Source organism: Triticum aestivum, chromosome 7D (assembly GCF_018294505.1).
Source record: "Triticum aestivum cultivar Chinese Spring chromosome 7D, IWGSC CS RefSeq v2.1, whole genome shotgun sequence".
Lineage (NCBI taxonomy): Eukaryota > Viridiplantae > Streptophyta > Magnoliopsida > Poales > Poaceae > Triticum > Triticum aestivum.
Genome location: NC_057814.1, coordinates 9,140,086 through 9,156,610, shown reverse-complemented (window position 1 = coordinate 9,156,610; position 16,525 = coordinate 9,140,086). Strand labels below are relative to the sequence as shown.

The following is a 16,525-nucleotide window of genomic DNA, read 5'->3' as shown; positions in this document are numbered from 1 at the left end:
TAGACATTTTCAACAGTAACCAGTCTGATTGACCCTTTCACAGCACTAGCAGGTTCACAATCTACAACAAGATTTAGGATAACCATAACAAACTGATTGTTATAGAAAGGAAGAGCAATTACAGTAGAATTTAGCCACATGGAACTAACACATGCCCAGAACAACAACCAGTGCTAGGCAAAACAGACCAAGAGTAACATTGTTCTTTGGAAATGGCGTTATGCTCCATCTGTAGTTTGCCAGGCATTGCTCTGAACTGGAAATCAAGCCAGCAGGAGTGTAAGCAGTAGCAAATTGAGCATCATGATTGAAGCAGATTCCAAAGTACACAGACAAATTGTTCAGCCGAAAGAAGAGGCGGTTCTTGGGAGGAACCACAGGGGTGGTTTGAAGGTAAAGCTACTGCCCATCTGCATCTGGTAATGACTCTGAGAACAGAGGAACATAGGGTAGAAACCGTTTCGGTTTTGTAATGCCTTTCTCAAGATTAAGGATACAATGAAGTTTCTGATGTTGCATATCATACGCTACCAAGGTATCACCTCCAGATGACATCAAGAAAACGGTGTCGCAATCTGGATGAATCGCAGCCACCCTGTACTTCTCCCCAATCATGCCCATAAGCTCATTGATGTTGGCAGAACGCTTCAGAAGCAATTCTTTACTGTCACGATCCTTGAGGCACCAAAGTGTTATCCCAGAACCTAGGATTTCATTACTATCATTGACTGAAACCGTTGAAGCTACAACATAGTGTAAGCACCCCTGCGACACTCCAATCGTGGCAGATCCTCGGCCGTACGGCACAGGAATAGTCTTCCACACTTCCCCCTCCGTGTCCACCACCATCAGCACGTACTTGTTGTTGAAGCCCATCAGGTTGCCAATCAAATACATCATACTGCCGACGAAGACACATTTACTATGGAGCGGCACCACTTTCTCAACCATCCTACCACTCCTGAAACTCCAGGCTCCTGTCTGCGACGAGTAGATGTTCACTCCTGTGATGTAAGTTCCCGGAACGGCCTGCTCAAAGTGAAGAACGTAGAAATGGGATGAGACTGCCGGATCAAAAGCAAGACCTGTGGTACAGCAATATCTGTTTGCGGGCACAGGCGGCCGAGGGGGCAGCTCCACCCACCTCCCAGTGGCGGGATTGCACACTAGAAAACGGAAATCATCCCAACTCTCCATCTTCTTCTTGAAGGCACAGTAGAGAAGGAGGCCATTGCAGGCGTCCAACTGGGTGATGCCGCCGTACATGTTATTGTGCAGGTAAGGGATGGAAAGGTCGAACGGGGCTGCGCCGTCGCCGGAGACACTGGCGAAGTGGTGGCCGAGCCTGTTGTTGATGGTCATGTAGAAGAAGCCAGCGAGGGTCTGGGGCAGCTTCTTGCGGTTGGCGGGGTCGGCGATGAGGTGGCGCCAGGGCACGGAGACGCAGTTGAAGCGGTGGAGGGATCTGACGGGGAGGCGGGAGAGGATCTCCAGGATGAGGTCGTCGGTGAGCAGGGGCAGGCCGGCCGTTGGCCCCGGATGGCTGTCCAGTTAAGGCTTGGTGTCCCTCTCCAAGAGCTCCCCTTTATCCGCCTCCTCCATGGAGCGGGAGCGGAAGCGGAAGCAGAAGGGCCTGGGCAGGGGTCAGATCTGCAGATGGAGAGAGGGAATCACGAATGAGGCCGAGGAAAATCAGGTAGTAGCAGCCGGTGGTGGTGACCTCTTCCTCGCCGTGGTGAGTCGGGAAAGGTAGTACCTTGGGCTGGTTTAGGGCGGCGGGGATGCAGCCGGCGGCGACGAGTTTCTTGGAGCGACAGAGACAGGATCACAGGAGGACGATGTGGAAAGGACGCTCAAGCCGGACTGAAACAAAAAAGCCCAGTCCGGTTGGAGGTGTCCGTTTGGGCTTTTTTTATATTTTTTGTTCTTGCCCCTTATAGGTCCGACTCACTATTTTTTAACCTTGGAAAATACGCAAAAGCTTGCACCAATGCCTCATATAACTACAAACGAGCTAGTACAACTACAATTCATTCGTAGATTTATTTATCGAAAACGTTTAAATTAAGTCGGATGATAACTCTCTCCCGTAAGCCACTTTTCCTGTGCTACACGTGGTGCTGTGGGGCCCGCCCACCACTCCAATCGCCACCTTATCTTCTTCCACGAAACATATCCTCCACCGATTCTTTTCCTTTCCCTTCTCTTGTTCTAAGCAGCATCACCACAGCGGAGGAGGTGACGGCCGTCGGCCCATGGCTGATTCACCCTCACGCCGCCGAGGCTGCAGTAGAGCTTCACCGGAGCTGCATCGCAGGCATCCCCGTGCTCCACCGCAGATTCCGCCGTCGTCGCAGCTTCCGCCATGGCTGCCGCATGACGTGTCGCAGCATCCGCTGTCATCGCCGGCGATGCAATGAGTGCGCCCGTGGCTGCAATGGAGGGTAGTCGGAGCGCCGCCGCGGCTGCAATGGATCACCGTTGGGGTCGTTCGAGCTTCGCCGTGGCTGCAATGGAACTCCACCAGAGTTGCAATGGTGCGCCACCGGGATGCAATGGAGAGTCGCCAGGGGTCGTCGGAGCTTCGCCGCTGCTGCAACGGAGCGTCGTCGGGGTCGTTCGAGCTTTGCCGCGGCTGCAATGGAGCTCCACCAGAGCTGCAATGGAGCATCGCCGGGGCTGCAATGCAGCTTCGCCGACGTCGACGGTGCTTCCATGGAGGTGCACTGGAGCTTCGTCGGGGTGTCGTCACTGCTGCGTTGAAGTTTTTTTTGCAGCCGTCGGTGCTACCATGGTGCAGCCCCTCGGTGAGTCTCGGTGCTGCGATGCAGCGGGACGCCGGCGGCTCTTTTGGAGCTATGAAGCAGCATCTCCGGCGGCTCCGGTGCTGAGAGGTCGCCGGCGCCGTTGCCAGTCCGTTATTTTTGCTGCACCAACCTTGTGTTCGAGGAGGCGCGGTGTGGATTTGAAGGGGCTGCTGCACCTTCATCATTGCAGAGGAGGACACGGTATAGATCGGGGACAGGCTGCTCCCATCGAACATCACACGCGCTAAACGAGCTAAAACTACATCTGAAAATAAAAATCACATATACTGCAAACTAATTTATCTACTCCTTCTCCTAGGGGATCGGGATCACCCCTTTGCCGGAATGACCGGCCTCGTGGTCATTGGCGGCGTGAGGCATTTGCACATCCTCGTCTGCAAAGGTCTTCTCCATCTCTTGGTCATGAATGAAAATCCTACTGCGGTTCGTCGACACCACCCACTCATCCTCGATGGACTCCAGGATGGCGCACATTTCAGCAATGAGGGACGGGCCGTCACAGAGTTCGACGAGGGTGGAAGTGTTCGTGCGCTCTGCCTCGAGCCGCAAATATCCTGCGAGGTTCTCCTCCACCACTAACAGGCGGAAGTGCTCCCATGCGTCCTCCATCAAGAGGAGGTGGTGATGCCAGCCCGCGGACAGCGCCGTCCGCCAACTCCAACATGGGGTTGTAACGCCCCGATCTGGATCAGAGCGACCAGAGTAGGCTGCGGTAGCGATTTGAGAGAGAGGGTGAGGAGAAAGCTTGGAGAAGGGGATGAGCAAAGGGAAAGTAGGTGAGAGAATTCAGTTTAGTATTTCCAATAGCATGCCCGATACATCCCCTCTCCAGGGTTTAAGTACACGCACACGACTCCACCGGTCCCTGGCCCCTGCGCCTTATAGGTGGAACCCACGCACGCCTACACTTGGCCATGCCAACTAGCAGTCACGCGGTGGTGTGCACTACCGCTGTGACATTCTCCCCGTCTTGAGAAACGACTCCCTCGTCAATGGTGTTGTCGTCCCAAATTGCTGCCAGGTTGTTGATGGAGGAGTCCTCCGAGGTTGTTGATGGAGGAGTGGTGTTCCACGCCACTTGAACTTGAACCACCGGAGCATCACTTTTCTTCATCATTCTCCGGTCCAGAATCTCCACAGGCATGGAATCCACTACGGACAAGTCGGTAGTTGCAGGAAGTTCAGAGAACACCGGTGTGTAGTTGGGTGTGAAAGGCTTCAGTTGGGGTACATGGAACACAGGATGGATGCGGCTATCTGATGGCAATTCCAGCTTGTAGGCGGAGGGGCCGATCTTGGCGATGATGGAGAAGGGTCCGAAGAACTTGAATGCCAACTTGGCGCACGGGCGACTGGCCACGGATTTCTGCACGTAGGGCTGCAATTTCAGGAGCACTTGTTCACCAACCTGAAAGACACGCTCGGTGCGGTGCCGATCTGCAAATTTCTTGTACTTTGCCTGTGCCCGAGCCAGCTGCACCCATAAGGTATCCTTGTGCACTGCCCAGTCCCACTGTTCACCATCCAGCAAGGTTGCCGATGTTGTTGGCCAGGTGGCCATGCTCCCCTCATTTGCCTCCACCCCGTACAGCGCCTTGAATGGAGAGCAACCCAATGAGGAGTGGAAGGAGGAGTTGCACCAGAACTCAGCGGAGGGCAGCCAGCGACGCCATTGTCGCGGAGTGTCGTGGACAGCGCAGCGCAGGTACATCTCCATGCACTGGTTCACGCGCTCACTTTGTCCGTCAGTTTGCAGGTGGTAAGCAGTGGAATAGAGGAGCTTGGTGCCGGCGCCGGCGAGCAGCTCGCGCCAGAGCACGCTGGGGAACACCTTGTCGCGGTCTGACACGATTGAAGAGGGGATGCCGTGCAGTTTGAAAATGTTGTCCCAGAACACCTTCGCCACCTGTGTCGCCGTGAACGGGTGTCGCAATGGCACGAAGTGCGCGAACTTGGTGAAGCGGTCGACCACGACCATGATGGCGTCGTACCCCTCGGACATGGGCAGGCCCTCGACGGAATCCATTGTCAAATCTTGCCATGGAGCAGTTGGAATGGGCAGTGGCGCCAGCTTGCCCGCTGGCTTGCGCAGCTCGTGCTTTGCTTGTTGGCACACCTGGCATTGTCGCATGTAGTCGGTGACGTCCTCCTTCATGCCCTTCCATTCGAACAGCTTCTTGATGCGTTGGTATGTGGCTGTCGAGCCGGAGTGGCCTCCCACAGCACTGTCGTGCATGGCGCTGATGAGCTTGGTGTGCAGTGTTGTGTTTGCGCCGATCCACAGTCGCCTGTGGCGATGACCCCACGATACAGCTCGTACTCGTCGTCGTCTGGGCTGTGCAGAGCGAGCTGCTGCAACCGTTCCTGGGAGTCCGGGTCCGTGGCGTAGGAGTTGTCCACCTCCTGGATCTACGCAGGCTGGCACATGGACATCGCATTGGCGCTGAAGTGGCTGCCCACACGCGAGAGGGCGTCGACGGCGCCGTTGTCGATCCCGCGCTTGTACTGGAACTTGAATTGGAGGCCGACGAGCTTGGACATGGCGCGGCGCTGAACATCGGTCACCAAGTGTTGATCCCCGAGTGTGCACAGGCTCTTGTGGTCGGTGACGATGGTGAACGGCCCGCGCTAGAGGTAAGAGCGCCATGTGGCCACCGCCATCATAACCGACAATAATTCTTTCTCATAGGTTGAAAGCTTCTGGTTCTTCACGCCCAAGGCCTTGCTGTAGTAGGCAATGGGGTAGCCCTCTTGGACAAGCACGGCACCGATGCCAGTGTCGCACGCGTCGGTCTCGATGGAGACCGGCATGTCGAAGTCGGGGAGGGCGAGCACCGGCGTGGTCACCATCGCCTGCTTGAGCGTGTCAAACGCGCGCTACGCTGACTTGGGCCACTCGAAGCCCTTCTTGGTGAGCTGTTGCGTGAGGGTCTTGGCGATGATCCCATAGTGCTGCACAAACTTTCGGTAGTAGCCGGTGAGCCCCAGGAAGCCGCAAAGTTTAGGGGCGTTCGTTGGTGTTGGCCACTATGCCATGGCGTTAGTCTTCTCGGCGTCGGTCGCGACACCTTGCTTGGAGATGATGTGGCCCAAGTAGTCGATGTGATCTTGCGCGAACGAGCACTTTGACATCTTGGCATAGAGCTGATGCTCGCGGAGAAGGGTGAGGACGAGCCGAAGATGCTCGATGTGCTCCTCCGGAGTTTCACTGAAAACCAGAATGTCGTCAAGGAAAACGATGACAAACTTATGGGTGTACTTGGCGAAGATGTCATTCATGTCGCCGGAGCGTTGGTCAAGCCGAACGGCATTACCCGGAACTGGAAGTGGCAGTGGTGGGTTTTGAACGCCGTCTTGTGCTCGTCTTCCTCACGCATCCGGATTTGGTGGTAGCCTGCGCGCATATCGAGCTTGGAGAAGTATGCCGCCCCAGCTAACTCATCGAGTAGCTCGTCGACGACGGGCAGCGGAAACTTGTTCTTCACGGTCACTTCATTGAGGTGCCGGTAGTCCATGCAGAACCGCCAGGTGCCATCTTTTTTCTTCACCAACAACACGGGCGCGGCGTAAGGACTGACCGAATGGGTGATCATGCCGCCGTCGAGCATTTCTTTCACTTGCCGCTCGATCTCGTCCTTCTGAAGTGGAGAGTAGCGGTACGGCCTCGTGTTTGTTGGCTGCGCTCCGTCCTCCAAGGTGACCGCGTGGTCGTATTGCCGGTGGGGAGGCAAGCCGGTGGGCGCGGTGAACACATCCGCGAATTCGTCCAGGAGATCGCTGATTGGTGTCTGAGAGGGCTTGCGAGACTTGGGTTTGGATGGTTGCATCTCAACCATGGCCATCGCCCAGATGTCGTTGACGGCAATCAGCTTGCATAGCTCGGCCGGCTGCACGGCTGCGAGAGTGGGCGTCGACTTGGGTCGAACACCTTGCAGTGTGACCATCTCGCCTTCGTGGAGGAATGAAATGAACTTCTCTTGCCAGTGACATGTCATCGGACTGTTCTTCTCCAACCAATCCATGCCGAGGATGCCGGTGTTGAGCTCGTACATCAGCGTCGAGAAGGTGTGGCCCTGCATCCACCACTTGAGCTCCGGAACTTGGCGTGAGCAGGTGAGCCGGTCGCCATTCGCCACCCGCACATCCAGGGTGGCGATCTCCTGTGTTGTTGCGCCGACGCGCTCGACGAAGGTCTTGTTGACGAAGCTGTGGGTGCTCCCGGAGTCCAGCAAGAGAAGCATGACCTGGTTTCCCACCAGTGCGCGGAGTCGAATGGTGCTGGGTGCCTCGGAGCCATCCAGCGCGTGCGCTGAGATGGTGCAGCACTCCGGAGGTGGAACTGCGGGTTCGGGGGCATCGAGCAAGTCGAGCGCGTGCACCGCGTTGTCGGTGAGCACTTCCCCGTATGCGCCCACTTGGATCGTGAGCATCTGCGCCTGCGGGTTGCAGCGGTGCTCTCTGCTGTATCGATCGCCGCACTTGAAGTAGAGTCCATTGGCGCGGCGAAATTCTTTGAGTTGCCGCTCGTGTGCGTAGTCGTCGGGCTGTTGTCGTGGCACGACGCCCGGGCGCGCCGGAGGCGCTAGAGGTGGACGGCCTTGCGGCGGTGGTCGTGGCCGCGCCCGTGGCGTGTTCAATTCCTCCTCCTGAATCCGCGCGAGGATCGACGCACGCGTGATGCTTGTGGGGGCTTGAAGACGCACGGCCGCACGCAGCTCGTCCTTGAGTCCCAGAAGGAACTGGGTGATGAAAAACTTGGTAGAGAGCGAGGGATCGAGCGCCAGCAGATGGTACATGTGGCTGTCGAACATCTGACGGTACTCACTGACGGTGCCGCTCTGGCGGAGTTGAAGTAGCTTGTGCATCTCGAGCTCGAACTCGTCGGCGCCGAATTCCTCGATTATGGCCGCACAAAACGCATCCCACCCCAGGCCCCCATGTGTTTGGCGAAATGCTTGCAGCCAGTGGGCGGCCTGGCCTTCGATATACAGCGTCGCCGTGGTCACCCAGCTGGACCGCGGCACGCAGTAGAGGTCGAAGTAGGCGCGACAGCGGTCCAGCCAGAGATACGGAGCAGTGCCGTCGAAACATGGGAAGTCGTGCTTGGGCGGCTTGATGTAGTTGTCGTGGTGTTGGTGGTGATGCGGCTCGATCGGCTGCTGGAGCGGCACCTGGAGGAGGGGTGGTCTCTGATCTGCGAGTCTGGGGGACGATGGCGGCCCTTGTTGGTGTTGCCGGTGGATGACGTAGAGGAGGCGGCGGGGGTGGAGGTGGGGACGGGTTGAGGACGGTGGCCGATCCCGATCCGCGCGGGGACGGCGACCGCTCGAGTGCCTGGCGCGTCTCGTCAACGTCGGCCTGGGTGAGATCCACCTGTTTGGACAGAGCCCGCAGATCTTGTGAAACCTGCGCGTTGAAGGCGGCTTGCGCTTCGAGCCGCTTGTCGTTGTCGATCTTCTGTTCATCGAGGCGCGAGAGGACGGTCTCCATGAGGGCCTTGAGCATGCTGGTGTTGTCGTCCATGGCGGACAGCAGCTGTCGCGCCTGAACCAATGGTTTGGACGGCGCCGTTGCTCATCTCCGAGCCGATCCAACCCCGCCTGGGATTTTGGGCGATATGCCGGAGCAGATCGCACCCGCGGCGGTGGATGTTACAGATCAAGGCCAAGAGGATCGTGGAGCAGCGGAGAAAAAATTTGAGGCAGGATTCGGTGGCTCTGAATACCAAATGTAACGCCCTGATCTGGATCAGAGCGACTAGAGTAGGATGCGGTAGCGATTTGAGAGAGAGGGTGAGGAGAAATCTTGGAGAAGGGGATGAGCGAAGGGAAAGTAGGTGAGAGAATTCAGTTTAGTATTTCCAATAGCATGCCTGATACATCCCCTCTCCAGGGTTTAAGTACACGCACACGACTCCACCGGTCCCTGCCCCCCGCGCCTTACAGGTGGAACCCACGCACGCCTACACTTGGCCATGCCAACTGGCAATCACGCGGTGGTGTGCACTACCGTTGTGACAGGGGCCAACTCGGTCGACCGCGAAGACCACCTTGTCCAAGCCATCACCCTCCTTGTACGAGCCTTCTCTAGAGGTTTTTTCCCCACCGGTTTTGAACCTTCCCTGAACCGGCTTTTCGTGTTTCTTTTGTTTTTTCTTCTTTTTATTATTTATCTTTGTTCTTTTTTTTACTTTTTTGTCCTGATATCCTTTCTATTCTTTGTTCACATTCACAAAAAATTATATTCGTAAACTTTATTTTCCAAATCACTAACATTTTTTCAATTCAAGCACTTTTATGAAATTGCAAGAAATTTCCAAATTCGTGCACATTTTTAAAAACTTGTGAATATTTTTCGAATTTGGTAATAATTTTCTAATTCTTGAAAAAAAGACAACGTCGCAAAAAATTCGCAAACATTTTTTTCAAAAATTTGAACATTTTTTGGAACTGACAATATTTCTCAAATCCGTGACTTGGTTTTAAATTTGTGAAAATTTTCACGGAATTCACCAACAACTTTTTGGTATTCATGAACACTTGCTAAAACATGTGAACATTGTTTGGTGTTAGTAAAATTTTGTTGAACTTGCAGACATTTTTTTAACTTCATGGACATTTTTTTATTTCGTGAAGAGCAATTATAAATCATGAACATTTCCAAATTCATGAGAATATTATTTCAAAATCGTCAAATTATTTCAAATTCATTGGAAAATTTTGTGGACATTAGTTTTAGATTCATAAGCATTTTTTAAACTCATGAAATATTTTTAATCCACAAACTTTTTTTATTTTGCAAAAAAAATCTGAAATTCATGAGCATTTATTAAATTCATGGCTTTTTTAAGTATGCAAACATTTGTTTCGAATTCTGGAACTTTTATGAATACAAGAATCGTTTTTCAAAATTAAAAATATTTTTGAATGCACGAATATTTTTTGAATTTGAGAACATTTTTTTGAACTTGTGAACATTTTTTGAATCCGAGAGCATTTTCAAATTGTTGAAGATTTCTGAATTCGATATTTTTTAAAAATCCTGATCAATGTGAAGCAAAAACCGAAAGAGAAAATAAAACAAATGGAAAAATAGGGTACATGGGCCGGCCCAAATGATGAACAGGACGAAGAAGGCATGCACGTTTGTGCCCTCTCGCACGCTCAGGTCGCTAATAGCACTTCTCCTTTTTTTCCTTACTTTTTGAAATTTTACGTGGTGACGCTTTATTACGATGTCAAAAGAGTTACATCATGGATTACATAATACAATAGAAAATCGGGTGGACGCTGATACCAACCAAATCCAGCATGAGACTCGTAAGAATATTTTGCCAAATGATTTGCCACTTGATTTGCTTCTCTCAAGCAGTGATGAAACAAAATACCATTAATCATATGTGCTCTAGTGAAACTCCTTTTTACTCTAGCCAACTTTATTCTAAAAAGGAAAGGATAAAAACTAGCCAGTGACCGCCGCCTTCTTCCCACCTCCGGGGCTCAGCGCCGCGGCGGTGGTGCATCCCTGCTAGTCCCGGCTCCCTCCTTCTAAGGAGGTCGTGGGCTCAATAGCCACTAGCACCGCCACCGTCGTCGCATGCACAGGCCGCACCCTGCAACGTCCGGGGCAGATATCTCAGGAAATATACACGCCTTCGGAATCTTCTCAGCTTGCTACGACGAAGCTCAGCTTCTCCAGGAGCACGCCAGTCTTCGCAAGCTGCTGGAGGTCTTCGTCTTCTGCTGCGACGACCAGTTCATGTCTTCTGCGGTTTACAGATTTTTCCGTGTGAATTTTATCGCTAGTTAAGCGACTAACTTTGCACTGGAATTTCTAAAAGCTGGAGATTTAGCGAGGCCACCGCCCCCTTACAAGCATACTAGGCTCAGATTGCCAAGTCTACACACCACTGTTCAATTTCAGTATGAGTGCGAATTGGCATGCTAGCTGTAGGAATTCTGACAAGGTAAATTCCTTGCTTATCATCCTCTGAGCTTCTCATTTGCATACCAAACAGCTTGTTTTGATGGTAGCTACTACTTCGAATTTGTGCCCCGAGAGTACTTCAAACTGCTCCGAAAACGGACTAGTCCAAAGAAGATATTCGGTGGCACGCTTGGAGTGGCGCGTCGGCGAGGTGGAAGAAGCCGATGTGCACGAATTGTGCCAGGTGGGCGCGAGTGGTTGACAAGTCCGTTCTCTTGGTGTTCACCATCCATCATCTCGATTGACTTCGTCTCCGGGTCAAGCCAAAAATTGACTGAAACCAAAATATTGTCATCCAATTGAATGAATGCGGAAAAAATTATTTAGTGTATCTGAAGTCTGACAGAGATGTCGATCTAAAACAATCTGAAAAGGACAGACAGACTTTTGTTCTCCAATGATCATGATCACATTTTGTTGCATCACGAGATACACTATAACTTTAAATTTTATGAAATCATGAACATTTTTTTAAACACGTGAACATATTTGAAATCATGAATATTTTTCAAATTCATGAACACTTTTCAGAATTTCCAAATATTTCCTAAAATTAATTGTTTTGAATTCCGAACATTTTATAGTATTTGCAAACATTTTTTAAAAATTGTAAACATTTTTTTACAATGTTCTTGAATCGACTAACATTTCTAGAATGGACGACATTGTTCTGGAAATTGGTGTAACAATTTTTAAAATCGACGAACATTTCTAGTATGAACATTTAATTTAACGAACATGTTTGAAATACATTATCATTTTTCAATTAACGAAATTTTTATGAATGAATAAACTATTTTGTATGTCACGAACACAAATTTTGAGTATATTTTTTTGATCCATGAACATTTTTGAATTGGCAAAATTTTGTTTAACCTAATTAACATTTTTTCATACATATACTTTATAAAAATCATGAACATTTTTCGATTTCCTGAACTTTGTTTTTCAAAATTTCGAACATTTTTTACCAAGCAATTTTTTATAAAATTGTGAACATTTTTGGATCCACAAATATTTTATGATTTATTAAACATTTGATTTCAAAATTTCCATTTAAAAAAAAATTGAAACTTTTTTGATGTCCCAAATTATTCAAAGTAGAAAGAAAACAAGAACAGAAAATAAAAAGAAATTTACAGGTTGCCCGGAAATAGGCCGGCCCAAATGGGGAAGCGGAGCCATGGACCAAGGATTGATGAGGCACTAACTAACAGGGGGTGAGTCCCCATCTGTCACCATCGTCGTGGCTTACCGTAGGTACCTTTCTCTGCCGGGGAAGCGGCGCCACGGACCAAGGATGGCTTGGTGCTCGTCGAAGATGAGCCTGATGGGAAGGGTTGGGGTGGGCGGAGGCCACGCCATCGCCGAAGAAGTACTTGGCAGGCATGGTGGTGGAGGAGAGGCGGAATGCGGACCGGAAAAGGCCATGTCGACAATGGAGGACGACCAGGCTTGACCTGGAGTGCGGGCGGAGACTGGAGAAAGAAAACACACAACGTGAGTGCCGACATTGGCGAATGCCACGTACTGCTCCACTCCACTGTTTTTTTTTCTTTCTTGCTGTCGCGGGGCTCCACTCCAATGTTTGACCACGTGACTTCGAGAACGCAGTAATAATTCCGTGGCTTTTGAAAATTTTACTCGTCTCCATGAGCATGTTACCACTGGTTTCCAAATTATTACCAACAACACTGTAAAACCAACCATAGTCTCGGTTTCCTCAGAACAAAAAAGCATAATCCCTGTCTAGACTAAATTGATTTTTTTTTTTTGCTTTCAAAGCAAAATCCAAACTAGAACTAGAAGAGAATATACAACAGGAAATATCAGATTCGCTGAAGTAACTCACCCATGAATATATATCTGCTTTGTGAAAAGATTTTTCTGTTTCCATGCAACCTCTATTCCATCACAAAATTGAGATCAAACCCGAAAAAACATGATCCAAGTTGCACAACCCTCCTTGGCTAGGCAATGAGCTGACTTTATTAGCCCAAACACGCACCCAAACGACAGTAAAATTCTCTCTAGTTTGGAGCAGACCTTTCACTTCTTTCACGATTGGCCCATATGCAAATTTGTCCCTCTTTGGATCAGCTTGGAGGCAATATTTTTGGATTCTCTTTCCACAACAAGCTTTGATAGCCTCATCTCCATGGTTAGTTAGAATACTCGCCGGTAAGCCTTGAGGTCCACCAGTTCAAGGTCGAACATGGAGGGAAAAAACAATATGTCGCCACAAGGAATGTGCCATGTTCGTCTCGTAGGATGCCCTCCTCCTCCACCTTCATCACCTATTAGGCCATAGCATCGCCAGAGTTCTCCTTTGTCCACCCATCCTTCAGTGGTCTCCATTGTTCCCTCGACCACACCTTTAAGACTCTGATACTACATTGTTTAGATGTCATATACGGTAGAACGTGACAATACAACAATTAGACATCAATAACACCGAGGATCTAGAATAGAAGAGAAGATTACCTAACTACTTGATTGGATATTCTTTAAACAAGAGATGAAATCATTACAATACATTTATTACGTTCGTGCATTGTAGAATCATCTACCAAGATATGTACAGATGTAACAGACACAACCATACATATGTAAACACACTATAATGTTTATAAAATGTTAATCACACTGCATGTGTAGGCCATCAAAACTATATTTAACATATGGCTCTTTTTTGCTTTCTAAAGAAATGCAACAAATTACTAAATCGATGGATGTTTTGTCATTCTGCTTTGTCTAGATTTAGATCAATGAAATTCATTTCAACACAATATTTCAGACTATTTTCTTAAAAGAACACATTTTCATGGTAAAAATCATATTTTACTTTAAATGTTGCATTTTAATGTTATAAATTGGGTTGTAAGTTAGTAATGTTGAAGTTTCAAATATCTCCAATGTAGATTTTCCGTAAATATCATTATAATAGAGAATATTAGTCAAAATATATGATAATTACATGTCAACAAGTAAAAATGTTTAGTATAAATATTTTAATTTCGTCCAACTAGCCGTCTCCCATCACAATAGTTACCATGGTAGCTTCTACTAATAAAAGGATATGTGGCCGATAAAAAACAGACTGTGTTCATTAAAAGCCATTAACAACCACAATCTAATGAAATTACAGGCTCAGTCAAAAATAATAACAATTACATATTTTTTCGATCTTTTTTTGTAACAATGTGATATTATGTCGCCGACAAACCTAAGTCAATAATGACAAAAGTTGCCGTAGCAGGATCACTTGAGAGAGTTGCATATAACGATGAAACAAAATAAACTATGGAAACGTAACCGGGCTTGATCCAACATATTTCGCCGAAGCCGGCCCGCTCTCTGCGATTGCATAATGAATGCAAAAATATTACACAATAAAGGGAGAGTCATTAGATATGTCATCTGCTCCCGCGACGTTAGATATGTCATCTGCTTCACACCTCAAGCCCCATGGTTCCTCTCCCCAAATAGCGCACCATCCTGGCTCATTATCGCCCCACAGACCGTCCTAAAGTATCAGATCCTGATCTAGTCACCGTCGGTTTCATCCTCGGCCCGCTGATGTGCGTTTCGTCATCCGAGTTCATCTCTGATATGCCTCAAATGTATTTATAAGTTTTGTATGAGTCATGCTACTTTTTATCAAGTTTATTGGTATAATATATTAATCAAGTTTATTGGTATAATATATATCAATTCTACACACTTTGAACATATTTTTTATCATGTTTATTGGTATAATATATTAATCAAGTTTCAAGTGCTAGTTCATGTTTTCAATTGTTTTGGAAATTTCAAAAATCAACATACAAAAGTCCAAGAAAAATGAGAAAAAAAAGAAGAGGAATTTTTTGTGCTAGGAGAAGACCAGGGCCAAGGCCCAGTCCCTAGTGGGGCCCACTGGCCCTAGGCACCGATCTTACAAGGCACCTAGGGAAGGGCCTAGGTCCTATGGGCACCCCCGCAGATGACTTGCCAGATGGCCATTTCCTTGACCAAACGGTGCTAAAAAAGAAGAGTTGTCATCCACAAGATATGTTGCCAATTGACCGGGTAGCGATTTCTAGATCTACGGATGCCTTTACATTAGGTGTTAATGTTGGGGAACGCAGTATTTCAAATTTTTTACCTACGATCACGCAAGATCTATCTAGGAGATGCATAGCAATGAGAGGGGAGAGTGTGTCCACGTACCCTCGTAGACCGAAGGCGGAAGCGTTTAGTAACGCGGTTGATGTAGTCGAATGTCTTCGCGATCCAACCGATCCCACCACGGAATGTACGGCACCTCCGCGTTCAGCACACGTTCAGCTCGATGACGTCCCTCGATCTCTTGATCCAATTGAGGACGAGGGACAGTTCCGTCAGCACGACGGTGTGGCGATGGTGATGATGAAGTTACCGGCGCAGGGCTTTGCCTAAGCACTACGACGATATGACCGAGGTGTGTAATTGTGAAGGGGGGCACTGCACACGTCTAAGAGAAGGCTTGGTGTGCCTTTGGGGTGCCCCCTCCCACGTATATAAAGGGGGGGGGAGGAGATGTGGCCGGCCCAAGGGGGGAGGGGGCGCCATGGGGGGGAGTCCTACTTGGACTCCCGGTCCAAGTAGGATTCGGCCCCCCTTTCCTATTCCCACTAGGAGAAGGAGGGAAGGGAGAAGTGGGGAGAAGGAAAGGGGGGCCGCCCCCCACCCTAGTCCAATTCGGTTTGGGCTTGGGGGGGGGGGGGCGCCTCCACCTGGCCGCCGCCTCCTCTCTCCACTAGGGCCCAAGAAGGCCCATTAACTCCCCGGGGGGTTCCGGTAACCTCCCAGTACTCCGAAAAAATGCCCGAACATCCCGGAACCATTCCGATGTCCAAACATAACCTTCCAATATATAAATCTTTCTGTCTCGACCATTTCGAGACTCCTCGTCATGTCCGTGATCTCATCCAGGACTCCGAACCAAATTCGGTACATCAAATCACATAACCCATAATACAAATCGTCATTGAACGTTAAGCGTGCGGACCCAACGGGGCTTATAGTGATGTGCATTTCCGAGAGGGCCCAGAGATACCTCTCCGATACACGGAGTGACAAATCCTAATCTCGATCTATGCCAACTCAACAAACATCATCAGATACACCTGTAGAGCATCTTTATAATCACTCAGTTACGTTGTGACGTTTGATAGCACACAAGGTGTTTCTCCGGTATCCGGGAGTTGCATAATCTCATAGTCAGAGGAATGTGTATAAGTCATGATGAAAGCAATAGCAATAAAACTAAACAATCATTAATGCTAAGCTAACGGATGGGTTTTGTCCATCACAACATTCTCTAATGATGTGATCCCGTTCATCAAATGACAACACATGTCTATGGCTACGAAACTTAACCATCTTTGATTAACGAGCTAGTCAAGTAGAGGCATACTAGGGACACTTTGTTTGTCTACGTATTCACACATGTACTGAGTTTCTGGTTAATACAATCCTAGCATGAATAATAAACATTTATCATGATATAAGGAAATATAAATAACAACTTTATTATTGCCTCTAGGGCATATTTTCTTCAGTCTCCCACTTGCACTAGAGTCAATAATCTAGATTACATAGTAATGATTCTAACACCCATGGAGTCTTGGTGATGATCATGTTTTGCTCGTGAGAGAGGCTTAGTCAACAGGTTTGCAACATTCAGA

The 16,525-nt window shown here is 49.0% G+C and overlaps 1 protein-coding gene across 1 annotated transcript; it reads right to left on the bottom strand.

The window, feature by feature from the left end:
* LOC123167359 (uncharacterized) lies at positions 1-1,900 on the bottom strand. Its single transcript, XM_044585203.1, has 2 exons — positions 1,757-1,900; positions 1-1,650 (listed from the first exon to the last, which is right to left on the bottom strand). Exon 2 carries the CDS (start codon positions 1,360-1,362, stop codon positions 400-402), a length of 963 nt encoding a protein of 320 aa, XP_044441138.1. The 5' UTR covers positions 1,363-1,650; positions 1,757-1,900; the 3' UTR covers positions 1-399.
* Between the last annotated feature and the right edge of the window lie 14,625 nt (positions 1,901-16,525).

Excerpts from the sequence above, each read along its gene's own strand:
- LOC123167359 (XM_044585203.1), bottom strand. The coding sequence starts at position 1,362 with ATGACCATCAACAACAGGCTCGGCCACCACTTCGCCAGTGTCTCCGGC.